The 27,721-nt window shown below is 31.6% G+C and overlaps 2 protein-coding genes and 1 long non-coding RNA gene across 3 annotated transcripts; 1 reads left to right on the plus strand and 2 right to left on the minus strand.

Annotated features, from left to right (window-relative positions):
• Positions 1-11,140: 11,140 nt before the first annotated feature.
• LOC148273695 (uncharacterized) lies at positions 11,141-13,461 on the plus strand. Its single transcript, XM_088238339.1, has 3 exons — positions 11,141-11,453; positions 11,834-12,030; positions 12,306-13,461. The coding sequence occupies exons 1-3, from the start codon at positions 11,326-11,328 to the stop codon at positions 13,274-13,276; spliced, it is 1,296 nt and encodes a 431-aa protein (XP_088094465.1). The 5' UTR covers positions 11,141-11,325; the 3' UTR covers positions 13,277-13,461.
• Positions 13,462-13,898: 437 nt separating this feature from the next.
• LOC148273696 (uncharacterized) lies at positions 13,899-16,045 on the minus strand. The gene is made up of 3 exons (XM_088238340.1): positions 15,799-16,045; positions 15,220-15,357; positions 13,899-15,060 (listed from the first exon to the last, which is right to left on the minus strand). Exons 1-3 carry the CDS (start codon positions 15,935-15,937, stop codon positions 14,150-14,152), a joined length of 1,188 nt encoding a protein of 395 aa, XP_088094466.1. The 5' UTR covers positions 15,938-16,045; the 3' UTR covers positions 13,899-14,149.
• On the minus strand, positions 15,318-15,806 carry LOC148273697 (uncharacterized). Its single transcript, XR_015824500.1, has 2 exons — positions 15,734-15,806; positions 15,318-15,544 (listed from the first exon to the last, which is right to left on the minus strand). It is a non-coding gene; the product is annotated as an uncharacterized LOC148273697 (long non-coding RNA).
• Positions 16,046-27,721: the final 11,676 nt, after the last annotated feature.

Below are 27,721 nucleotides of genomic sequence, written 5' to 3' on the forward strand. Positions count from 1 at the left end.
ATCGACATTATTTTTAGAAGGTGATTATTAGAGTTTTTTGTATGAAAGCGGTCTGGCTGTTTTTATCAGAACATAGCATTGACCTCACTGCACCCAAAAACACTAATATCTCATTTTCTCAAAATTGTGGACTGGCTGCTTTCTGCATAACTAATGTCAATTATTAGAATTTGTTTCGATTTTATTTTTTGTGGAAATGATAAATAAAAAAAACATATTTAAAAAGCTTCTTCTTTTTATTGAAAAGCGTTTACATATTATTCTTTTTTCATTTTTATTCACAAAAAATGTGTCCTAATTAATAATCACTTATTTCATATTTTTTAAATATCTATCGTATTCTTCCAGCAGCCTTTATTGAATTTAAAATAAAATGTAAACCAACACACGAGCCATGCCTTCGTGGGATTTTTTTTGTGCTTAGTTAATATGTGTATTTTGTATTTGTAACTTATATATACCTATTTTAAAATATAAAGAAAAAATATAAATATTATTAAGATTAAGGAGAAAAAATATATTCTTACAGAAAGAGCGAGTTTAATACAAGAAGCGAATTTCCGTTTTATTCTAGTGCAGATTATTTGTGTTATTAATACATTGATAGTTAACAATGATCTAATTTACAAGATTTTTTTAAAGGAAAAGAAATTATTGCGTTTTAATGATTTATTGTCAACCTGTAAATTGTATGTGTTTGTGAGTACCAGGCAGAGTCACCCGATTTAATAAACTATTCTACTGCGGCAAATCAGCGGCTAATTATAGCGCGAATTCACCAATAGTACGAATGCATGTACTTGTGAACCAATATGCTAGCAACGTAGATGTCTTTAATATGAGCCTTGCAAATTTTAAAAGGCAATGTATTTGTTCCATATCAAATATAAATTAAGATTGTGATATATTTTTCAACAGTATTTTTTACAATCACAAACTTTGAATTGAATTTTCTTTTATATCTGATACGACGTTTCCTATATATTTTTCTATACCCGCCATAATTCTAAATGCTGTACTTTCTTTTATTTCTTTATACTAAATACATATTGTTTGGATGTTATATTAATCATATATCAGTGTATATATTAATGGGCGTGAAAAAAAAATACATTTTATAATATCATCGCTTTTTTGTACAATATGTTAAGTGCATTGTATTTTCATTTCTTAATTCTGATCTTCACGATCGATGCGCACGATTCTATAATCGATTTTTTGAAGTAATTTTTTTATGAATGTTTAAACGGAAACCGTCCACTTAAACGGTATGTTTTGTCAGAATAAGGTTAAGTGTTTAGTTACCCATATTTTGTTATTCAATGGACTAAATATTTTTCTAGATCTCCCAAACAAATATGCACGCATAAAGAATTCAAACAAAAATGTAATCAGCGTTAAAGAATTTGATTTTCATTAGCGTTTTAAAGTCGTGGCTAGTAAAACATTGAATAAAAAACAAAAATTCGTACCCAAAAATGTAGCGTCTTTGACGGATGGATCACGCAACTCCTGCAAAAACAGATGAAAAATATTTCCAAATCATATAAAAATTACGCGGCCATAAAAGGCAGACCCGCCACAGGCCGTATCTTATCGCGAGAGTAGGGGTAATTTTATTTTAATATTATTCCAGATTTTATAGGGCTGTTTTGAATGTGCCATTTAAAACAATGAGAGTAAAACTCCGCTTTGGACAATAAAGCGCAGAAGACGCCCAAAAGTGATAAAAAGTTTATTTGAAGCCTGTTTCAAAGCAATCATTTAAAGCTTCCTGAACGATCTTTCTTAACTTTTAATTTGGGAGTCTGTTAGGAGAATTTTAAAAGGGTATCACTGTAACGAACCGATGTAATGAAATTTACAAATTAATAAAATCACTTTACGACACTGTTCCGTGCTTGTGCCCTTAACATTTACCGCATAATTCTTGTTGGATAATTATTACAAATCTTCCGTTGTGGTAACTATCTTCTAGACTTATTACGCAGTAAAGTTCATTATTTGCGCACCATTTCAAACATTGATCCAAGTTGTTATTCAGGATATTTAAAAGCTACTCGAGCTTCTCCGACATTTCCAAGGTAACTATGAACTTCAAAATTATGTAGGTTTGATGAATTTAACTATTAAGTAGTTGATTCAGAGTAAATAAGAATTATTTGTGTCTTTTCAAAATGTCATTTAAACAAATGAATATTTTTAGTACATTTTCAAACCTGTATATATTTAGATGGTATGGAAAACAGTTGTAAGCTGATATTTTTTGATTCTGAGTTAAAATAACTATGTTTTTTTACAAGAAGGAAATGATCACAAAATTGCAATATTTGGGAAAATCATAAGAACGCAACTACTTTCCTTTTCTAAAAAAAGAGCTCTAACTGAAAAAACGGGTAAAAAAAAAGTTATCAATATAAATATGTCCATTTAATATGGCATTTTCTAGGATGATATACGTTACATGCTGGAAAAAAAATAGACGCCATTATATATGAATAATACAAGAACATAGACAAAATGATTGATATGTGAAGAAGGGAAGAGAGGGAATAAGATTGAACTGGGTGGGAATAGAAGAGGGAAAGAGATGGTCGTAGTTGAATTTGATACAGTGATCGCATGAACGAAAACAACTTGTCATCAAAAAAATAAAGTTTGCGATATTTAAATAAATATAAAACAACTTTTTTTCAATTTTTATACTTCTTCTTGGACCCGGCCGATTTATCAACAAGTTTTGAGTTTGTCCAAACTTAAAGACAGATCATAAGCCCTGTGGATGACTAGTCTTCTATATTCCCTTTTCTAAAGAGTCTTCATCTCTGTTGTAATATGTTGTTAAAATTTCTTTACTATTTATTTTATATTAAGTAGTAGTTTAAAAAAATAAATATATGTAAAAAAAATAATCGTTTATTGTTCTTCCTAATTGTATTCATTTCTTCATTAAAACGTATTGTTTTCTCAGTTTTTTTTTTACATGCTCAAAATATTTCAATTACCGAATAATTTTTTTTTTCATAAATATTTTTATAACTGGCCATATAATTTCTACATTGTTCATCTTTTTTAGACTATTTAAATTGTAAATAACCGTTTAGTATTAATTTGTTTTAAATACATTACTAATAATTCTACCTAATATATACGTTATAAAACAGCGCGTTATCGACAAGCATTATCGACAAAATCAAGAAAGGAGCTCTGCGCTGGTTTGGACATGTAGAACGAATGGACAGCGAGAGAACGGCTAAGAATATTTACAATGCGAACGAATGTTGATGGATGCAGAAATAGAGGAAGACCGAGAAAGACATGGCATGACCAAATCCAACAAATACTTAAAGATGGACATGTCAAAAGTCGGAATAATCGGCGCGCGTGCATGAGAAGATGTATGAATGTAGAGGAAGCGAGATCTGTATGCAAAGATAGAGTGTTGTGGCATTCTATCATCTCTGCCTACCCTTACGGGGAAACGGCGGGATGGTTTGTTTGTTTGTTTGTAAAACAGCGCGTTTTGCGTCAGCTAGTTTTTACACTTAAATACTTTATAGTCCCTGGAATGTTACCTGAAGCGTAAGATTGATCATCTCACCTCCTTGTAACAAAAATGATCAAGATATTTTGCGATTGGTGTACCAATGCAGCGCCCTATACGCCATTAGGTGCGGAAAGGGAAGATAATGATGGTATGTTATAAAATAAATAATTTTACCTACAAATAGTCCGACTGTTTTATCATTCCAGAATAATAGTGTTGTGATAGGATTCGGTCATTAAATCAACCCGCTTTTTAAAACAAACCTTCGGTCGGGTTGAAAATCAATTATACAAGCGCTTTATCTAAGTCAAAACGTCAAAAGTGACACGACAAAAGTGATTGGAAATCCCTATCACGTGACCAGAGAGACTTGCCAAGAAGACAGAGTGGAGCAAAAGGGAAAAGAGAAAACCTTTTAAGGGAAAAGAGGAACTCACTTAGAGTTTAGTTTACTTTGGCTTCTCCGGTCGTGGTGGACTCGAAAATTTGGCACCCGGTAAAGATGGAAGATGACACTAAAATATATTAAAAAGGGCTGACATTTTGTTCTGGCAGCACGATAAAATGTCGGCGTCACGTCTGCAAACAAACGTTATATCAATGGATTTTGTTATGCGTATAATAGATACCTAAAATATATTACTTAGGGAGATTTCACTATACAATAAAAGTGTGTTTTGATAAGATTTATATATGATGCTAGATATAAATGCCAATAAATACAAAGAATAAGTTCTTTTGCGGATTTATTACTAAAAGCAATTTCTTCCAGCCAAACAAAAAACAGACTGGTCAAAAGAAAAAAATACAACACTCACCCCTTTCCCGAAACTGTTCATAAAGACTTGTGTCTTTCTTTAGATTCGCATATCACTATAAAATTTTTAAAACTAATTAAGCGAAAATGCCATATTTCTTTACAATCAAACCGCGAAAACAACAAAACATAGAAACTTTAAAAGGTTTCATTGCACTCCTTGCTGCAGTATTGTCAATTTGTGATCAATCAAATACACATGCTCAGTACTATCACCTTTTTCTAATTTCCCAGTATGACAGTAAAGGAATACAGTGTAAGTTCCAAATTACGATCGCGGCTGCATGCTCAAGATCCCGCTTCGGAAAGGAAGAAGAACGTAGCAATACAAACAAAACTAACAACGACACAAGACTCAAATACATATAAGAGGCTTAGTTTGACGGTATTTTTTAAACCACTGAACTTCCTCACTGTAAAGCAGGCTTTCTAGAATGGTCATCTGTTTCTGCCTAAGCCGGCTTTAACCTGCATTTATTGCTGTAAAATAATATCAAAATGTATGTTGTAGTATTTTGAATGGATAATTTGAATTTTTACGTTACCTGTAGACGATAAAACTTCAAATAAATATCATCGAAGTATTTATAACATGAAATGGAATTGTGTTCGGATAGGATAAAACACATCACTATGCAAATTTTTGTTTTCATTAAAACCGTCAGAAGTTTGAATCACTCAGTTATTCGTCCCAGGAGAGTATTGGAATGATTCAAAATGGAACGGAACAGTAAAATAATTTTCAACTTTGGATTTTAAGGTAATATTTTTTTTATTATGATAATTCTAACATTTCCTGTAAGTGTATGTAGTGAATTTAAGCATAAGGTTTTTAAAGTAACGCGAAATACAAGATCTAAATATTTTTTTTTTAAATTACTATTCCCTTTCGTAAATCGTATTTTTTGCGTAATAATGTTTATTTTGCAGATGTTAATAGATCGTCGAGATCTTAACATTATGCCAGGCCGAGATAAGCATTATCGAAAAAACCAAGGAAGGAGCTCTGCGTTGGTTTGGACATGTAGAGCGAATGGACAGCGAAAGAACGGCTAAAAAAAATTATTTTCATTTAAAATATTTTTTTAAATAAAAATTTCACGATGCGAACGTTGATGGATGCAGAAATAGATAAAGACCGAGAAAGACATGACATGGCATCCAACAAATACTAGAAGATGGACATGTCAAAAGGCGGAATAGTCGGCGCGTGCGCATGAAAAGAGAAATGAATGGAGAGGAAGCGAGTTCTGAATGCAAAGACAGAGTGATATAGTATTTTTTTCTCTCTGCTTACTTTTAAACGGAAACGGTGTGATGGTTTCGCGATTACAAACGCTATCTTCATCGGTACATATCGAGACGGTATAAAGTAACATCGATATTTATGTACGAAAATGCGTACACTTGTATAAAATATTTATAGTATGTTCGTCGGTAATCTGTAACTGAAAACGTTTAAAAAATTGCATATTCTTTTTTTCTAATTAAGATAAATGTTTACTTTCCATCGTAATGCAGGCCCTGGACGAGTGCTATCGACTCGATGGCTGCTCTGAGAAAAAAATCTAGTGGAGATGCAGTCTGCATTGTAGTGAGGTTGGCGCGTTTGCCTACCACGTTGGGGGTTCCGGGTTCGATTCTCGGGAAAGTCGACATGAAATATTAAAAGTTAATGTGGTTCTACAATTACATTTATATATTTACATTTATTAAGTACAGAGATGCAGCTTATAGTGACGACACGGAACGACACATGCGTGTAGACTTACCCCGACTCGCTGTAAAATTTGAGTCATTGATCAGAAAAATAATTAAAGATAACTTTCCTTTCCTTTCCCATTGTAAAACGTGCCTAGATAAATATAATGGTTCTAGGTCCAGCGTTTGTAACCCCTGTTTGTGATTTCAAATATTTGCATGTTTATTTGATCCCACATGTGATTCGTCATTTGTTTTCCTGTTTTGATTTAGTATTATTATGCTGTGCTTTTCAATACACCCGTACATTGTACAACGAATTTTAAGTGTAAGTTTAGTTTTTATCACATTTCATTTATGAAACTAAAAACGCAAGTGCAGGCCTCCATTGTGAAGTGGTTCAAACTTTTGATTCACGCAAGGAAGGTTACGGATTCGATTCCCGGTAAAAAAAAAAAAACGAGATTTTTCAGGTCTGGAATCAATAAGACCATCCTGGCAAAATGAGATGAAAATTTTTATTTTATTTTATTGAAATCACAAATAATCTACCTGCATTAGTACCTACACTTATTTCATGATACCCCCCGGATTATTTTCGCAACACGGATGGTACGGTGATCAGTCTTAAGGTCGAATCGCACTGCAGCGGCGCTGCACGGCAAAATTTTGTATGGAGTGCCGCGCAGTGAAACCCAACTGTAGTGCGTTTTTTTTATTTATTTTTTATTTTATTTAACTTTTTGTACATAATCTTATTTGTGCATTGGTAGGCTTATTGCCAAATGGAATTTTTTTTCAACAAATTTTTTAACCCAAAGCAGTGAAAATATAATTTGTGTTGCTGCGATACGACGTGCAGTGCCGCTCTAGTGCGGTTCGAGCTTTTTGTCAGTCCAGAAACAGTGAAACATTGCAGCGCAAAAGTATATTTTTAATTATTATTTCGTGTCAACCATATCAAGAATAGAACCCAAAATCTGTTACGTGATAATCTAACGTGCTTATCACTAAAGCATGAGCATAAAAAAAAACCCTTTAGCAGAGTCTTCAGGAAGATCCGAGAGGTGGGGACGACGTGTTGGCATCTGCCCACACCCCCTCCCCCTTTCATTTATTTGCATGGAGTTTGAATTCCTTAAGCATAATTTATTAAGTTAACTTTCCTCAAAACGCAGCTTACATACAGTCCCACGGGAGTCAATTTTTTAAATATATTTTATTTAATTTTAAAACCGACAGAGTCATAGTAATAAACAATACATAAAGAATAACAACAAATAACAAGACCAATGATGGGTTTCATATAGGAAAAAAATAAAACAAAACGTACAGTTCGCTAGGGGTGAAAGGAAGTGGGATTGGAAAATGGGGAAGGAAGAGAAGAAGAAGAAAATGTAAGTAAATATAAAACAATTAAAAAAGAAATGAAAAGGTATATAAATGTACACATACAACATACATACATATAATGTTTGAGTATGTCCAAATGCTTGCAGACTGGCTGAATTTCCTCCCTAGGGAGTTATTCATATTTAAATTTATTTCAACAGAGATGGAAAATATTTTCGAGAAGGGGATATGGAAGCCTAGGCATAAAAGTAAAGTGGCAACTTAAACCAGCCAATGAGAGGTCATAAGCCCTGTAAATGCCTAGATTTCCATATTCCCTTCTTAAAAATGTTTTCCCTCTGTTGAATAAATTTAAATACATACATATACATACACACACATCCACATATATATAAAAAAAACACATATATATACATACATACATACATACATACATACATACATACATACATACACATTCATATATAAATATACTCACACGAACATGCATATATAAAGATCCGCATACATACACACATGAATATATACGCATACACTAATGCACATACATACGCGTACATATGTATTATTAGTAATAAAACAATGAAAACTTTTAAGTAAAACGATATAAAAATAGTAACTAAAAATTTAGCTCTTGTGACGTCTCTATGGCAATTTTGATATTTTACATTGATAACAGCTGCTTATTTGACGCTCTTGTACTTATTTTATGTATATTGGAGTTAGAATTAATTAAACATTTGTTTTTATTTTATTATTTTTAATATAATTAATTAAACATTTGTTTTTATTTCTAAAATATCATCTTTACCTTATCTGTAAAAATTAATTCATCTTAATTAAGCATTTTTGTTAGTCTATATAAATCTTTGGTTCTAGTATATTTATTAAATTAAAGGTCACTCTAAGTGCTTTATTAATAGTTCTTTTAATTGATTCGTGCATTTGTTTACTACATTGCGACCATATTATTAATCCATATACAAAGCGTGGAAGTATGAAAGCATTGTATATCTTTTGCACTTATTTTCAACAAATAACAAATACTAATTTATTTTCGAATTTTTATGCTTTGGAATTCAATATGTAAAAGGTGAATTGAATATAATTCTAACTGAACTCAATATACTTCAGTTCATTCAAATGCGGGGTCCAGGTTTCACAATCGACCAATAATTCAAAAGCTCTTGAAAACACTATAGAACAGGTATTCGATAAATTCGTCAGGTATTTACTCATTCCCAATAGTACGTAGGTTGTGAGAATCAGTTTTTGCACAAAAGATTTGTTGCCCCCTAAGGAGTTCTCTATAAAGGTATAATCTACTTCTACCTTTACTTTAGAGTTGGTCTATTGAAGCGTAAAATACTGCTAGTTAGTTTTTCAAAAAAGCAATAGCATTTTAATTTAAAGGATATTTTAAAGTTTACTGGCGTTACAGCTTAACAAAAATAGCGCAAGATAACATAAATTATTTTACAGATTACAGAATTAATAGATTACAGAATAAGACATTACAGGAATCATCGGGGAATCTATACTAACTTTGTGAGTAAAGTTATCACTTATTTAGAAAAGCTATAAAAGGGGTCTAAGTTAAATTTTACAATTACATTTTTACAGTAAAAACACTGTTTTCTTCACTTCTCACTCCAAAGCTACACGAAAAATAACACTGACTAACTACATAATTTTTTGCCTTCATATGTATCAGATTTATATAGACACTGTTAAAATTATAAAATAGAATTATATTAATTATGCCTTGATAAGGGAGCACGTAGTAGCTCAGAGGTCGGTAATAAAATAAATAATAACTGGTTAAAAACAAAGCGTTCATCTATTTTTTTTTTTTAATAAACCTACTCTGGAGGATTGCAGGACAATAACTGACCTAACTGACCATATTTTTATATGAAATTATTCGTTCTTATTTCGATTGTTGCGAACTCCTGAATTTAATAAATATGAATATAACAACACGTCGAACTAAACAAAACAGTCTATATTATTGTCACCCTTCACTAGGAAATGAATGTACCTCTCATATCGACGTTTTTAACTCGAGTCTCTGTAAATTTAAATCATCGCGGCCTCCGCGGTGTAGTGGTCAAGACGCTTGACTCACGATTCCGGGTTCGATTCTCGGTGAGAACAAAAAAAAGTGATTTTTCTCAAGCCTGGGTGTTCTGTGATGTAATTGACCACTGTAATTGGTCCTCCTGGCCTGCTGTGGTGCAAAATAGAAATAAAATAAAATATATATTTATAAATATTTTATGATGCGATTAACGAATTATTTGCAAAAGCTACTTATGCTAACGATCTGGTGTTAACTTATTTTAAATTCAAATGTATCGATTTTTTAAATATATTTTGTATGCTGGACCTTAATTATTATGGGAAGATAAAGACGTCATACATTCACCTTGACGGTATAGTTGAAGATAAATTCCCTCTAGCGATTATAAAGATATACTACCGACCCCCCCCCGTCAAGTTTTGGGTAGGTACATCGATATGAATCAAGGGGTAGCGTACGTCACGGTACACATATCTACGCTTTAAAATGACATAGCTTCAGTATGACGTCATAGTTGAAGATAAATGACCCGACCGATGACAAAGGTATAGTACCGATATCCCCACCATCAAGTTATGACGTAAGTACATCGTTTTATACCGACGGGTCTGGAACCCCTCAATTCGTTTATCTACGCAAAAAAGCGTCAAAAATTTTGTTCCAGTGAGCAATCCCTTAATAATGATTTATTTTTTTTAAAAAATCGTTTTGAGGTTGGCACTTTTTTTCTTAAAAGCCTATTAAAAATATGAGAGAGAAATAAGTAAGTTTTGAAGTCGAATTAAATTCCAACATAACTGTCACTTTAATAAAACGAACGACAAGATGTGAAAATAATGTCGGTAGGTTCTGTCCCATTAACAAATAAGAGTATCTAGGCGTTAGAAACAGATTATATGCGACAGAAAGTTACCACAAAATAATTTAGTTATTATATTTTTTCCATCTGTTTTACTATCTTTCTAAGTGTATGTATCGAAACGTTATAGGAGCCGGCATTGTAGTCGATCGATTGATACATACAGACGATCGTGAAGCGTACCGTCTAGGTGATTTCCAAAAGTCATGCAAAATTCATGTTGATGTCGATATGACAAGTAGGTAGAACATACCGAGATAAGATACAGATAGTACAGAAGTTAAGTATACCGTCTCGATATATACAGATGAAGATAGCGTTCATAATCGAGGCACTGATATACATACATGTATATGTATATATTTTACTTGTTATTTTTCTTTTTAAACTCATGTTTAATATTGTTTTTTGCTAACTAACTCATTATATCGTTATATTTTATATTGTAAAAGGCACTTTTGCCGTAAAGCAAATAAATAAAATAATGAATAACCACAAATGAAGATCTCCAATTATAAATGTTATAATTCGACTTAATGAGGAACTTTAGGGCTACTGGATATTGGATACAAAAAATGTTTTCTTACACGCGGTAAAAATGGGAGCATTATTTAATAGGGAATGTGCAGCCTACCCAGAATTTGGTTTCAATGACTGATTTATAATAAATGATTTTTGGTTACGCCGAATATCGCAGTTAAAATTCTATTTGAATTCGTTTTATATCATTAAATTGCAATTTTAATTAGTATGAATTCAAAAAATTCATAAACGCGCTGTGATTGGCTGTTCACTTTGTGACGTCACAGGCCGCGATAGTGACAAGTAACAACTAGACGTACCGTAATAATCTGTGGGTGGCTTTGCGTGCGGTTTGTTTATGTGTTGTTTCCTGTGAACAATTTAGTGGAACTGTTATATTTAACTATAAAAAGGTTAAGAAAGATATATAATATCTATTTATTATGTCGGAAATCGGTTTTGTGAAAGCACAGTCGGATAATTTACCAAAAATAGATGCTTTCATGATGGCTGCATTTTTTTCAAACACGGACTTTATAAGTGCCGAAATGAAAGGAATAAAAGCTTCAAGGTATGTTTATTAAGTAAAATAGTATTATATGTGGTATTAATAGTATTAGTTTTCATCAGTTGTCCCAACTACGGGTTTTTTCTGCTTTAAATCTTGAATTTCACTCTTTGCTTTACATACTTAACCTTAAATATGAGTTGTCATTATTATGACGAAGGAACGTATTGTTTACCTAGGTACTCATAAATATTATTTATATGCCGAGTTGATTCAGTAGGTTGTTTTAGGGATGTCAGTATCCATATTGTCATGATAATTTTAGTAATCGTACCATACTTAGGTGCATTTTTAACATAAATGTTTATGTTCATTGATGATATGAATAAAAACACTCCCCAATACCACCGTAGTTATACTAAAGTACTTGACGATTTTTTCAGGTCATGCAGAGCAAATTATGGAGATAGTGCCATTGGATATGTCCAAGTAAAACGAGTGGGCGATATTTGTATAGTGAAGGCTCGTGTAACTCCTGAACATCGGGTGCGCTTCAAAGCATATTCGGTTGTTTTAACGTGCAATGAAACAGAGCAAGTTATAGAGTCATGCAAGTGTGAAGATTGTCCAGCGTCAGAAGGTTTGTAATATATATTCATTCTGTTGGGCTTTTAAGTATATATATCTTAAGTCTCAACGATGAGCTGGTTATAATATAAAATACCCTTTTTATTTCATACTTACTTTGTACATCATAATAAATTTAATAAATCTATTTCATTTGTTGATTAATGGCTTATGAGGATATTGCCATTAATATTTTATATATATTTGGCTCACCTCTCATAATGTTTGACAGAGTCAGCATGTCTTATTCATTGCCTCCTTATTTATACTTCATTGTTGTCATTTTAGGTGGTTGCAAACATGCCATTAGTATGTTGTCATGGCTACATCGAAGAAGCGAAGATCCCCCGAAGACTTCTATAGAGTGCTACTGGAAGCGCTCAAAAATGTCTGCCATCGGGACATCCTTGAAGTTCATCAAAGCAAAGGATTTAGGAAAGGCAAGGACCAGTTTGCCGGAAAGTGATAGATCCTTTTTAAAATGTGTAGTTGAAAGAAGCATCGAGTTGGGTCGAAGAGATGTCCAACTAGTTAAGTACTACGTTAAACCGACAGAATTGGAAAATTTATCCATTCATAGCATGGCATGCACGTTCTTCTCGGAGAATATTGGGTCAACATCAAAAGATTTTTTTAATTATTGCCAAAGCAGGATGGGTGCTGCTTTATGTAATAAAGCAGCGAAAGAAACTCTCGGGCAAGCAGACTGTCCCTTATGGCACAACTTAAGGTATGGCCGCATAACGGCATCCAAGGCCTACGAAGCGTCAAATTGTCAGACATTGGAAGGCTCTCTCGTAGAAAGCATTCTTGGTGCTAAAGTGCCTGACAATATTTTTTTACAGCGAGGTAGACTTCTAGAAGATGATGTTTTGCGAGAAGTAGAAAAAATACTCAAGACCACGTTAAAAAAGTGTGGCCTTATTCTTTGTGGCGATCATCCATATTTAGGAGCCTCACCCGACGCATTGGGAGATGATTTTATCATAGAAATAAAATGTCCAAATAGCGATACTACATTTAAAACTTATTTTACAGCGGACAACAAGCCAAGTCAGAAATATATGGCTCAAATTCAAATGCAAATGCACTTTTCAAAAAAAAAGAAAGGAATTTATTGTGTTGCCAAGCCGGATTTTGAGAAAACCAAAGAAATCAGTATTACATATGTAGACTATGACCAAATTAGTTGTGAACAGTTGATGGAAAAGTGTGAAATGTTTTGGTCTGAAGCTATTTTTAAAAAAATAAGATTTTAAGTGTGTATTAAAAGATTTCTTTCATACATCACTAAATGCAGCCCGAGCGATCACTTTTGAATGTATTTGAATAAAAAATATAGTTGCTTAACATTTTATTGTTTAAATAAAATTTGTCTAGGGAGATGAGGTAGATATGTACTTTAACGTGATTAAATAATAATAAAAAACATTTTAATATATAATGCTTCCATATTTTTATTTGACAAAACCTTTTTTAACATTTTATACAGGTAAATTGCAAAGAGAGTAATTTATATATTATTATTAAAAACAAAGAAAATACACCGCGAACATTGCTGAAGGTAATCATAACACAAATTAATATTTATTCAATTATGGTCACTTTTATTTAAGAAAAGAAAACGTGAACATCAACCGAAGGTAATTAAATCGTTACACACATTTTTGAAAGAAAAGTCATTTATATTTAAGAAAGAGAACACATCAACATTGCCAAAGGTAACATTACACAGATTAAAATTAATTGAGAAAGGGAAATATATGAACATTACCAAAGATAATCATTACACACATAAAAAAATTTGAGAGAAGGGTAATTTTTATTTAAGAAAGGGAACACATCAACATTACCGAAGGTAACATTAAACGTATTAAAATTCATTGAGAAAGGGAAATATATGAACATTACCGAAGGTAATCACATTACACATATAAAAAAATTTGTACAGAAAAGTAATTTATATTCAAGAAAGGGAACACATCAACATTACCAAAGGTAACATAACACACATCAAAATTTACTAAAGAAAAGGAAAGATGAACATTACCGAAGGTAAGCAGCACACAAAATAAAATTTAAGAAAAGAAAACACACAAGCATTACAAGATTACCATGTACAAAAACAGTATTTATATTTTTATTAGAAGGCCTTGCAGATTGATAATGCCGCATGCTATTATAACCAAATAATCGGCTATTGCCATATGATGATGGTCTAATGTTGAGCCCATTCTCAGCATGTGAAACTCTCTAACTCTGCTTATAACGCGCTCCACATGAATGCGCAAGGCAGCTATTCGTTTTGATTGCTGAACCTCTTTACGACTGCTTTTCGTATTGGCAAATACACTTGGCGGACGGATCAATGAGCATCCCTCCATCTCTAGTAAATGGGAAATATTTTTAAAACCTCGGTCAGCCATAACAGCCATTCCGGGTTTCAAAAGGTCCAAGTATCCACAGTTTTCGATAATGATGCAGTCTGATGCCCTCCCTCCATAGCCGCATGAAATGTAATTTATCAGACCATCTGGCGTGCACGAAATCAAATATTTTAGAGTATTACACCCTTTATACTCTGACCAGGTTAATGCCTGGTGGATAGGGTTTGAAGGTTTTTCGATCTGTAGCTCCAAACAGTCTATGATCGATTGCACGTTTGCATACCTCGCTCTGAAAGATATCGGAAGATGACGTCTTATTTTATCAGAATTTGGCCAAATAATAAGATCTTGACAGATAGCTGCAAGAAGGACAACTGTTTTAGAGAATATCCTACTTACTGTCGAATGGGAAATTCCAAAGTGGAGACCAAGGACAGTGTTGGAATCATCCAAGCGGATTTTTTTTAATGTCACGAGTACATCCAATGTACTTGCGGGTATCTTTGATACAATCAGCGAAATTACATGATACATATCATGTGGAATTCCTAAAAATATCCTTGGCTCTTTCTCTATGAGGAGGAAAAATGAGTTCCTCATTGTCATATTTAATTCAGACTCATCCACTTCTGTCTCATCATAGGCACTACTGTCTTCTAGAGAGGGGACAAAATCTGAATCCGAGTCAGTTGACTCAACCCATTCATTTGGCTCGGGATTTTTCTTGACGCAAATGCGTTCAGTCGAAGTGGGTGACATTGATTTCATCGGAGAACAAGCAGTACTCGTCTTTCCCAAAATTACTGTTGATGTACCCTTGCTTCTCACATTACAAGTTTTATTGACTTGTACAGCCTTGTCAAGATATTCTGGAGGTTCACACAGCGTCATTATTCCTGGCCCGGCAATCGGAGGGGGGTCTTGGCCTCCGTCAACATTGGGTTCACACAAAGCTGGGACTTTTATTGGAGTGAGTAACTCGTTCAATAATTTTATCCTGGCCCTTTTTTCACCTGTCTTCTTTGCAGCAGGTAATTTGTTCTTCTGGCAGTCAAATTTGCTTGGGACAACATTTTTCTTCATCTGCATGCGACTTCCCATCATTTTGAAAAATGTATAATTTTCCATATCCTCTTGCAGCTGTGAAAGAAAAACATCAAACATTATTTTCATTATAAGTACTTAGTACACGATGGCACTAATTTTGTCAGACAATAAGTTATAAAATGACATGTTAGGGATGTTAAAACTAAGGTTAATTTAATCACTTTCGTGTGTGTGAGTAAATATATAATAATTGGCTAGGTAAAAAATAATATAAGTACTTACATTAAAATGGTCTTCACAGCAATAACAAGTGGACTTTACTGCTAAATCTTTATTTTTCTTCGAACATCTTTTCATAGCATGACACCATTTTTTTCGTATTGCCTCGATTTTCGGCACGTTGATAAATATTTTCTCAGGAGTAGTAATAGTCGTATTTTTGCATTTAGGTACAATGCAGTACTTATAGTTGACTATTTTAGCCATGACGATGGAAAAAAACACTTCGAAAGTAAAACAATAACGTATTATTAACAGCCGGTCTTCCTACTACAACGACGGCGCGTACTCGAATGTCGAACTGTCAAACCCAATCGCGGTCAATGACGTCACAGCTCAAAAACCCGGGAAGCGGAGCGTTTGGGACAGATTTTAAAAATTCAAAATGTAAATCATAATAACGAGGTAATTATGGGCTCAAAAAAAAAAAAAAATTACTGCGTAAGTTTTCTAATTTTTTGCTGATTTTTTTGGAAGAAGAAAAAAAATTCGTGCACATTGCCTATTGTATGGAGAAGTTTCTCAAAAACGTATGAAAAAATTCACGAATTCAAATAAAAATGAACTACTTTCTTTCAAACGTCATAAGTTCTATGAAACAGCTGTTTAGAATAGCCAATAAATTGTGTTGTAATATATTTCCGATTTTCGGGACGCCATGTTTAGCATTTTTTCACACATACGTGGTTCACTTATTGAATGTCAGGATGAATCACTGACGACAGCAAGGCGACGACAGCTAGTGACGTCACGGGCGGAGTAATTTATATATTAAAACATTTAAAAAAATCTCATCTATCTCATCATAAGACTCATCTAGGCTCGGTCCGAGGTCATTGTTTTTTTTTCATTCACTCGGAAATTATTCCGGATGATCTAGAGTAATTTTCAACTTATTATAAGAAAAGTAAGTCTATCGTACTAAAAAATGTTTTTTTAAAGTTTTACCACGAGAAACTGTAATCTTTAATTATTATTCATGCACACTTATCTGCCTTTAACACTAGTAATTAGTACAAAAACTAATGTAATTGATGTAATATTGAATATTATTCGTAATTAAATCTGAAAATAGTTCTTAATTTGATAAAGATAATCCAGCTGGGCGTAGAATTTCACTGAAATAAATTATATGATTAAAAACTTTGAAATAATCCAGGATTCTGTGACTTTAAAAGGCACTAAAATTTGGTAACATTTACGAGCGGTATCGTTACGGGGCGCTAGAATTTCTAATGAAATTCCGATAGGGTCCACGCGACGAGATTCGTCTAAAAATTGCGACCCCATCCTCGGCGGGGCGCAGCGCAGCGAAGGGTGCACTCAGCTGTACGCCACCGTGTATTATCTGCTAGGATATATTTATGGGACCATAAAATTGGGAGGGATAGCGATTGCGGTCCGCGCCTTGGGAGAAGCGTTTATCGCAAACTATAGCGGTATTGGCTTTTAGCCCACAACTGAAAAAGTTTTCCGTTTGTACTCGTGGTCCTTGTGCTTTACAACAGCCAGACAATTGGCTTAAAAACGGTCAAGTTTAAATTGCAGAAAAAAACCCTTCGCTAGCGTTATTCGCGGCTTGGTCAGTAAAGTAAGAAAAAGTTGATGATAGAATATATAGCTAAACGTCATTTTAAGCCGGTTCGATTTACGCCGATTTACGCCGATTTACAATTACGCCGGTAGCGGACGGCGTGGGATTCCCCGGTTCAGCCGATACCAGACGACAGTAAGCGCAGGGATTTTAATAGCAGACACACTTTTACACGTTGCTTCATTCTATTACCTTGTACGCGAGCAGCGTATTGTGTGTGTGATATTGTTTCCGAATTAGTTTTCATTTTGTTTATAAGAAAATATTTAGATCGGGTTGTAATCCTGTGGCTATTGTCTCGGACTCACAGACCAAAGGTCTGTGGTTCGAATCCCACTCTACCTCAACTCGATTCCCATGTTCTAATAGTGAGTTATTTACAACTCGTTGAAAATGGTCCTAAAAAATTAAATATTTGGGTAAATCATAAGAACGCAAATATTTCTTTTATATAAAAATAATAATAGTAAAAATAAATATAAAAGGGCGTGATTATATTTTAGTATTATTAAAATTAAAAGAATATTAAAATATTTATAGTTTACGCTATGATTTAGCAAGATAGGAAGCAACAATCAAAACAAATGAAATTGGTTGCTTTTTTCAAAAAAGTGTGAGAATTTAATTTTGTACCGACGAACTGCTGAGTTAGTATTTATTAGAAACAATGCATTATTTATATCGAGAGATTATTATTTATTTTGTTAACGAATTTAAACTGTATTTATTAAATACATTTATAATTTATTTTGAATATATATAGGATATGTATTAAATAAACATGTAAGATGGTTCTTAGAATTCTGACACGGAACCTAATCTTATATCTTCCATTGTATTTGTGTTCATTTTACACCGGTGTCTCTTGGAACCTTTAGCCTTGGGGTAATCTAGAGATTTTCTAGGCGAATAAAAAAGATGCACCTTACTGTTTTTTCAATAGTTAAACAACTTCTTGGAAACATGACATGGTGTTGAATCGTGCTGGAAGATTAGTTCTCAAACATCTTGTTTTAAATACTTACTAATCCAAAAAAACACGTATAACTCAGTAAACGTAACGTGCAAAACGACTGACATTGACAAATCAATGCAGATCAACAAGTTATTTTTTATTTTTTTGTGAATATCTGTCGAAATAGTCTAGCAGCGAAGTTGACATCTAAAAAAATAAAGAATTGCTATATGTTTAGATTGATTCGCAAAACACAATAGATCACTGGTTCAGTAGATGTCCGCTGAAATCAAAATTAGGCTGAACGAAATCGGTGATTGCGAATGTCAAACATAATCTAAAATAGATCGTTTCCACGAATCACAAATTACTATGGAGAACGAACATTAAATTGCGTTATTCCAAGGTTGTTCAATGATCGACCGCAAACCATTAGTAACTTGGAAGATCAATTGAAAAAAACAACTTAAAAATTACAAGCGAAGGTCATAAAAAAGTCAAAAAGATATTGTTTTAAATTGAATATTACAACCAGAATTATCTTCTTTTTACAAAAAAAGAGAATGCAATTCTATAAAAAAAAATTTCAACTCAAGTATTTAATTTTTTTTTAAAATATTACCGAAGGCATAATTTAAAGTAGAAATAAAAGAAAATGTCACAAAAATGTATGTGATTTAAAATGCTTGTATTTCTTTTCAAAAACAAAAAAAAATATTTTTGCCGCGTCCACTTTCATGTTCAATTTATTATCTTTAAATTATTACTACAAATAAAAGTTTAATACTCAGTCTTAATTGAGATCCCAGATACCTTAGTTTAGTCTAAATTTGAAATAGCCTAGTCTGCCGGTCTAAAAGTAATTATATTTTAGTTACATAAAACTTTTAAGTCTATTTATTAACGGAAATACCTTTAAAAAATGTTGTTTGTATGCAATTTATGTTTTTTTACTTTTTTATTATTGCGCGATTAAAAAATAAATTGATTTGAAATGGCAAAATCGTATGATTTCCTAATTTTGCGTTCGTTTTACCAGACTACAGCCTTAAATAATTACCGTTAAAAGGTAATGAAATAAATGTATACAATATGTTGGTGTGTAAAATAAACCTGTCTTAAAAAAATGTGTTCACCGAAGTCTTTAGACTGAGTGGGTAATTAATGATAATATATTACTAAAAATACCAAATAAACACTGTTTTGCAGCACTGAAACTGAAAAAAAGTAGTATGCCTACGTACTTTCAAAATAGGGGTTACAATGAAAGCATCCACCCCTTTCCCGTGTTCATAAAGACTTGAGTCTTTCTTCAGTTTCGCATATCAATATCAATTTATTTTTTTATTTTTTTAAACTAATTAAGCGAAAATTTAATGTTTCTTTACAATCAAACCGCGAAAATAACAAAACAAATAAACTTTAAAAACTTTCATTGTACCCCTCACTGCAGTTTTGTCAGTTTGTGATCAATCAAATACACATGGTCAGCACAATCACCCCTTTCTAATTTCCCAGTATTACAGTGGAGGAATACAGTGTTAGTTCCAAATTGAGACCGCGGCCGCACGCTCCAGATCCCGCATCGGAAAGGAAGAAGAACGTAGTAATACAAACAAATCAATCAAACGACACGAAACCCAAATACATATAATAGGGGTTAATTTAAATGAAGTTGTTCTATTTTTTTATTACTCTATGACCACATAATCGAATACCGCACGCAAATACACTGCCTCAATATCAGGCAAAGAAGAAACATTCGCATTCTATCACTTCTTCATTATTTTAAATAATCCCACTTCGCCTGTTTATCTGAGAGCGCTCTTCTAACCTCTATCACAGCACAAGTTACTATACAATATACCTGCAATATGTTCTTGGACCACTGATTTTCTTAAATTTTACGGTTTGGGTAGATAGAAAACAATTGCCTTAAGGCAATATGTATGTATTGCCCTTATGCATATGTATGTAAACTTTAAATATACATCAAAATGAATAAGAGATTAAATTAGACGAAATACATTTATCATTTTAAATCTACGTAGTGAGGTGAGATTTTTCTTTTTAAATATTGATAAAACATTTAAGTTTGTAAGTAAAACTTCGTGATGGAATTTCATTGTCATTTATTATATAAATAAAAGACGAGTGATACTTTAATCCACAAATTTGGAATATCCAGTGACCGGTTTCATCGCTTTCGCTTTTCGAGACTCAAAGATGTCGCGAAAGCGATGGAACCGGTCGCTGGATTTTCTGAATTTGTGGATTAAAGTATCACTCGTCTTTTGTTTATATAAAAAACCAATATTCATATTTTAAAGAATGCCAATCAGCCAATGACAGGTCATAAGCCCTGTAGATGCCAGGACTTCTATATTACATTCTCTAAAATGTTCTCCATCTCTGTTGTAATATGTTTATTTAAACAGCTCCCCAGAGAGCTGAATTCAGTCCTTGTCTGCAAAAATTTGGACAAACTCAAAATATTGTTGATTGTATTAAAAATTATTCTTGACAAATTTTTAACTAAAACTATAATCTATCGACTAATACTAATCTCATAACGTTTGTTCTAATTTAAATTTTTTAAACAATTTTGTTAAAATATTGAGAAATCAGTAAAATACCAAAATTGAGTGTATGGACACACATATCCTTGTTTTACAATAAGTGTAACTTTATTTTTTTTTTTGTATTACTGACAACAATAAATACGAGTATAAACAATAATTTATATTCTCAATGAACTACTATTGAAAATTCATTTTTATTTTTCTTTTGAAATAAGGGTAAATTTTAAGCAAAATATTGAAATTTATTTTCTAGGGGTTTGCTAGCAAAACCAGCACTAATGAAGCATTTTGCTATCAACAGAAATAGGAGCATGTGTTTTTTGCAACCTAATAGCTTTTTAAAAAATATTTTTTTTGAAACTTAGGTAGATTAGTTACACTTTCCCTGTATCCACACTTACCCCGATTCACTTACTTAAATACCCTCGCTAAAACTTAAGAAGTGATACAAACGGGTTTTTAAAATTTTATTTTGAGAGGAAGAAAAACAAGAACCATAAAAATAAGACATATTCTTAGTAAAGGCAGGATTGTCGCCTATTATTGGTTTATTTTACGTGCAAATTATCTTAAAAACAACGATTAGATTAATTTATCGCTAAAACACGTATATTTTTCTCGGAAATGTTTTTGCAATTCAAGAAATAATAACACATCTTGGATTCTCTTTTAAAGATATTGCATTAGCATAGAACAGCCGTTCATCACACTGTAAATATTTATATCGATATGAGACGCAGTTACGAAACAAATAACTCATGTGCACGATGACATTAAGTGGTTTCTGTAACATAACACCCCGAGAAACCATTTCATACGATGACAGAGGGAAATTAAATTATTTGCGGTTAGCGAAAATGTTGTCAAAGGCGCGGCACTTGGAAACGTTGAGACGAAGAAGAAAGTGGAGTGGTAGGATAAGAGAACTTTGAATATTTGATAACTTTAAGTAGAAAAACATTAATACATGTATATGAGTTAAATTTTCTGTTTTGTTTCTTATTTTCGTTAATGACATTACATCCTGTTTCCGTGATGTCGAAGTTTTGCTTTTTGCGGACGATATTAAAAAAAATATCGGACATTAATCATTGTGAAACTCTGCAATCAAATATTGATAATTTGTATAATTGGTGTGAAAAAAATTATATATTTCTTAATATTGAAAAATGCAAAATTTTGACATTCTGCCGCAACAGGAATCCCATCGTTTTCACGTATAAAATAAATTACAACATTACATTACAACTAAGAGCATGACAACCTTGGGATTTTTGCTGCGAACGATACGGGATTTTGAGTCTATAAACATAATGAAAACATTGTATATTGATTGCCCTAGTGCGAAGTCAACTCGAGTATAACGCAGTTATATGGTCACCGTATTACAGGGTTCATGTTAAGGACATCGAAAGAGTTCGGCATAAATTTTTGCGTTTTATTAATTTTAAATTAAGTATACCGATTGAATACATAAATTACACATACTTAAATGATTATTTAAACATCCAAACATTAGAAAACAGACGACAATTAAATGACTTGCTTTTATTGTTTAAAATAATAATATCAATGTTCGATTGTTGTGAACTTATCAATTTGATTAATGTGCGAGTGCCGGGTCGAGTTACCCGATGTAATACTCTGTTCTACTGCGGTCCATCATCGACCAATTACAGCGCGAATTCACCAGTAATGCGGATGCATGTACTCGCGAACCAATATGCTAACAATATCGATGTCTTTAACGTGAGTCTTGTAAATTTTAAATATTAATTTGTTCCATATCAAATAGAACTTAATATTCTGTTCATATTGTATTTTATAACATTATGTACCTAGCTGCTTTAAACCTTTAACTGCATTTCTTTAGCTTTTTTTATATTTTTATACCAACTTTACTTCTAAACACTGTTCTATCTTTTGTTGCTTTATATTGTATTTTTTTAAATTTAATGTTGTTTATACACTCATATTCAATATAACTTTCATGTATGTAAATGCCTTATGGGCGTGAAAAATTAATACAATAAAAAATATAAAAAAATCATGTTTCTAACCGACGAAAATAGTTTTTGTTTTGCTCAAAGAGGTGAAGATTAATACCCGTATGCAGAGACAAACCTTAAGGTGAGGAAAATACATTCTATTGTCTTCACCTTCGGGTTAATCTCTGCATTTGAAATTAGAATGTACTTTCCTCACCTTAAGTTTTGTCTCTGCAAACGGGTATAAGACCTACTTTTTTAAAAAATGCGGAGACTCTAAAATGAAATAACATAAGCTTGAGTAACTATTATTATAGATTAATATTTTTTTATGAAAATTCTCGAGGTCTTCGCTCCAAATTGCCATTTTTCTATCAAAATATTATTTCTAATAACTACGACATAATAATAATAACTGAGAGTTGGCTTTTTGAGGGTGTTCTCAACTCAGAAATTTGTGACAGTAGATGTGATGTATTTTGTCTCGACCGTGATCGTAATGTGAGCGGTAAAACAAATGGTGGTGGAGTTATGATTTTGGTACTTAGAAGCCTAAAAAAATATAAATAATAAAATTTTCAAAACATAAATATTACCTATAACATACATAACGAAGCCGTACAAATAGAACGACACAGAAACAAATATACAAAAGTATTTTGTATGTTTTGTTTTACATATTTATTTTTTATATTGTATTTTTTGACAGTTATGTTATTTAAACAATCATCTTTTTATTCTTATACCAACCATACTTTTAAACAATGTTCCTATATTTTATTTCTTCTTAATGTTTTTTTAAAAATATTTATGTTGTTTATACACTCATCTTCTTTTTATTATATCAACTTTACTTCTGAACACTGTTCTATCTTTTATTGATTTATACTGTATTTTTTAAATTTTATGTTGTTTATATACTCATGTTTTAAATAATTTCAATATATGTAAAAGCCTTATGGCCGTAAAAAAATAATGAAATAAAATAAAATATTTATAAACAATATTTTGAGTTTGTCCAAATTTTCGTAAACAAGGTCTGGATTCAACTCCCTGGGGAGCTGTTCGTATTAACAAATTACAACACAGATTAAGAGATGGTAATATGGAAGCTAATAATATAGAAGAACAAATGAAAGAATTGAAGGAATATAGATGTTCAAATATGGGCAGAACGGTGAATGTTACACAATGTGTAAAGTAGCCACTTAAACCAGCTATTGACAGGTCATAAGCCCTGTAGATGCCTAGACTTCTTTATTACCTTCTCTTAAATGTTCTTCATCTCTGTTGTTATATGTTGAAATATTTATACTTTATTTCCAGCGAGGAATACATTTTTTATTCAATTGAATACTGTATTCTGATGAAGTATAAAATAATTGAATTAATTGATAAAGTTACCCGGTTTCTAAGATACTAAGAATTAAATGACATTTTATATGAAAATTAAAGAAAAACATTTAAAAAATGATAATTTCAACATAAAAATACTTTTTTTTTTTCATTTAAATTATTTTTTGACAATTCTTGATGGAATTCCATTGTAATGATGTAATAACTTATATGGAAATATAAGTTATTAATTTAAAAAATACTTGGTACACTTCCACTGATTTATTTTTATTTATTAGTAATAATGACTACAAAGAATCCCTAGTACGGAAACTTAATACGGAAAAAACAAAAGAAAAATACAGTGTCTCAATCATGTGCAGGGCTTACATCTATCGACAAAAATAATAATAAAAAGTGGGTAAAATTAAATTATATCGGAAATACTAGCAATAAAATAAAACAAGTTTTACATAAAAATAATCTTTTAGTTTCATTTTATAATAAAAAATCTTTAGGCCAAACATCAATTAATAGTAAAGATCAGGTCGACAAATTGGAAAATAGCGGAATATACGAACTAGCATGTACTTGTCCTGGTTCATATATAGGACAAAGCGGGAGAGATATTAAATACAGAGTGAAAGAACATTTAGCTTCACATAGATTAAATGGCGACTTATCAAACTATGCATCACATTTAAATGAATTTAAACATACTTTTGATAAAACAAAAAACATAAAAAATTTACATGTAGGACATAAAGGTCAAAAGTTAGATAGATTAGAAATTTTAGAAATAAATAGGATAAAAAATAATAGTCGTAGAATTTTAATAAATCAGAAGATAGAATTTAAAAACTCACCCTTATTAGCCCCCTTAGTTAGACCCTGTACATTGTAATAAAACAATAAATATATTTCAAATAATATAATATTTTCTTAAAGTACACCGCCGCCAACACATGTTTCAATAATTTGTCTCACTCTGTTCCATTGCAATATTGCGTATTGTATATTTTTCAACTTATTTTTCAATGTACCTACACTTAAGATAATATTTAGTTTTATATAAATTACCCTTACACTGTATAATATTCACCAGGCTGAAGATGCCCATTAGAGGGTGAAAGCACTAATTGGTCAAAATAAATAAGTGGAAGTGTACCAAGTATTTTTTTTAATTGCAAACTATATGGAAATATAAGTTATTACATCATAAAAAGACTTGTTTAGCGGGTTTTGAAATATAACGTTACTACAAAGTTATGTCGTCACTTTTGCTGACAACTGTCATTCTAATCAAGCTATATTTTAAGGACTATAGTTCTTAACTCCGAAATAATACTGCAGTAAGAGTGGTATTTTGAATTTTAGCTAGATTTAAAATAAAGCTACGTAACTTTATTATAAAATCAAATTGTTTGACGTAACGACTGGAATATATGGAGCTATCAAAGGCTGGGTACGTGATACCCGTTGAAATACCATTAGGCAGCCTTCATATTCCGTATTAAAACGGAGCCAAATATATTGCGAAACACTGGAAAAACGATATAAACTTTATTGCGGGTCTAAACTTTATTGCGTCTGACTACCGTTTCTCAATCGCATAGCTTTTGGGTGCTTATTATATACATGATTTCCTTTCGTCTGTCAGAGCAACGTTTACTTATTTCGTAATAGCCAAAAAAAACTCAAAAGCAGCGGACGCAAAAATGACAAACACGAAAAGGGGTTTAAGAAAGCAACTTTTTAAATTACAATAACTTTCGTTTTTTCTATTACAAATTTCGATGGATTTTTTCGATAGAAATAAAGTTAGATTACTCGTTTTTTTTATTGGAAAGTCAACAATGATATTTTTTTTAGAAATAAATTTGATAAATTATAATTAGAGACACTGCCTCGGAAATAATAACATAAATTGTCATATAAATATAATACATAATGGAAAATAAGTCATGGTACACAACTTATATTATTATTAATTTATTTATTTATTAACGCCCAAAGAGCTTTTACATATACAGATTTAAAAAATAATTTTTCCTTGAAATTTGGTAAAGTTTTGGCAAATATGTATATTTTTTGGTCATCGGTGAATTTGTTCCCGAGAGAGTGAATTCTCGGGAACAGAGAATTAATGTGCGAATTAGATTTTGATATATTCAAATATCTCAAGTAAATATGATGCCTCATTGGCCTAATAGGCACATTGAAATATATATATTTAACCAAATCTGGAACATCAAAAAGATTATTACCCACAGTTCGCACCAACTATGCACAGAACTCTCCTCTAATTCGCTTGACGCGTAATTATAATTTATTTTTCAATAACATAGACATATTTAACTGCAGTAAACTCACTTTTAAAACCAAAATTAAAAAACTATTATTTGAAAAAAACAATGTTTCGTTATAAAAAAAATAAAATATTTTTACATTATAAATTTTAATTGTTTCTATTCACTCATATCAAATACACACTTACCCTGTCCTTAAACCTACCCTCACACCCATATACAATCACACACATATTCACATAACTACCAAAACCACACCACACTTACATACGCATCCTCACACAAAAAAAAAAACTCGCACACGTGCACTTCTATGAATTATATTTAACTGAACTGGATTGTTATAATTATATTTATATGGAAAACTGATTTGGCTTAATTTTATGTTTTTTTTATAATGTTGTGTATATTTTTTTGTATTGCTGTTGTTTTTCATAATAAACAATATTAAAATTAAAATTAAATTAAATTAACAATTTTATGCAAAAAAAACAGATAAGATATTTTTCACTAATTTTAAATAAATTTAATGTTTTAATCGAATACCAATGTCGGGCGCACACACATTATATTAATATAGCGGACGGTAAGGTGTAGTATGTTCACACTTCTAACTCATGCATATGCATACAGTGTGGCCATCGTATGGGCTTCAGATTCAAAGACATAACTTCACAACTTATATGAATTTCATAACTTTTTTTTTTGAAGTTACAACATGTTAAAAAAATAAATACATAATAAAGCAAAAGTACAGAAACAAAAAACAAAACGAAATACCACATCAAAAAAGAAGCAACCTCTTGTGCTTGCCGTGGGATTACAATATGAATAATTTAATCACAAAATACACATATATTAAAAAATAAATGAAGGTATAAAAAACATTTTTTTATGAATAAGTGCATGCAAATGCGCATGCGTACGCACGCATGTATAAATATCCACACATATATTTATATATATAAATATTTTTACCTTTATTTAGAATTTTGTAAAGACATCGATAATTTTTATTTCATCAAGCAAATTGTTATACATAACTTTTTTCAAATTGTTTAATATAAAATTTTGGCATATTAATATAATAGTGGCGTCTACGTGAATAACTTAATTTATATATTTTTTAAAAATTCTCTTTATAGATTTGCAAATTTTTTTTTTTTTAATATATTGTGTCAATTGATGGAAAATTGATAATTTGAAATAATTCTTTTGTTGGGAATGT

This window comes from Micrasema longulum, unplaced genomic scaffold, assembly GCF_059751315.1.
Source record: "Micrasema longulum isolate JH-2025_06_02 unplaced genomic scaffold, ASM5975131v1 h1tg001868l, whole genome shotgun sequence".
Taxonomy (NCBI): domain Eukaryota; kingdom Metazoa; phylum Arthropoda; class Insecta; order Trichoptera; family Brachycentridae; genus Micrasema; species Micrasema longulum.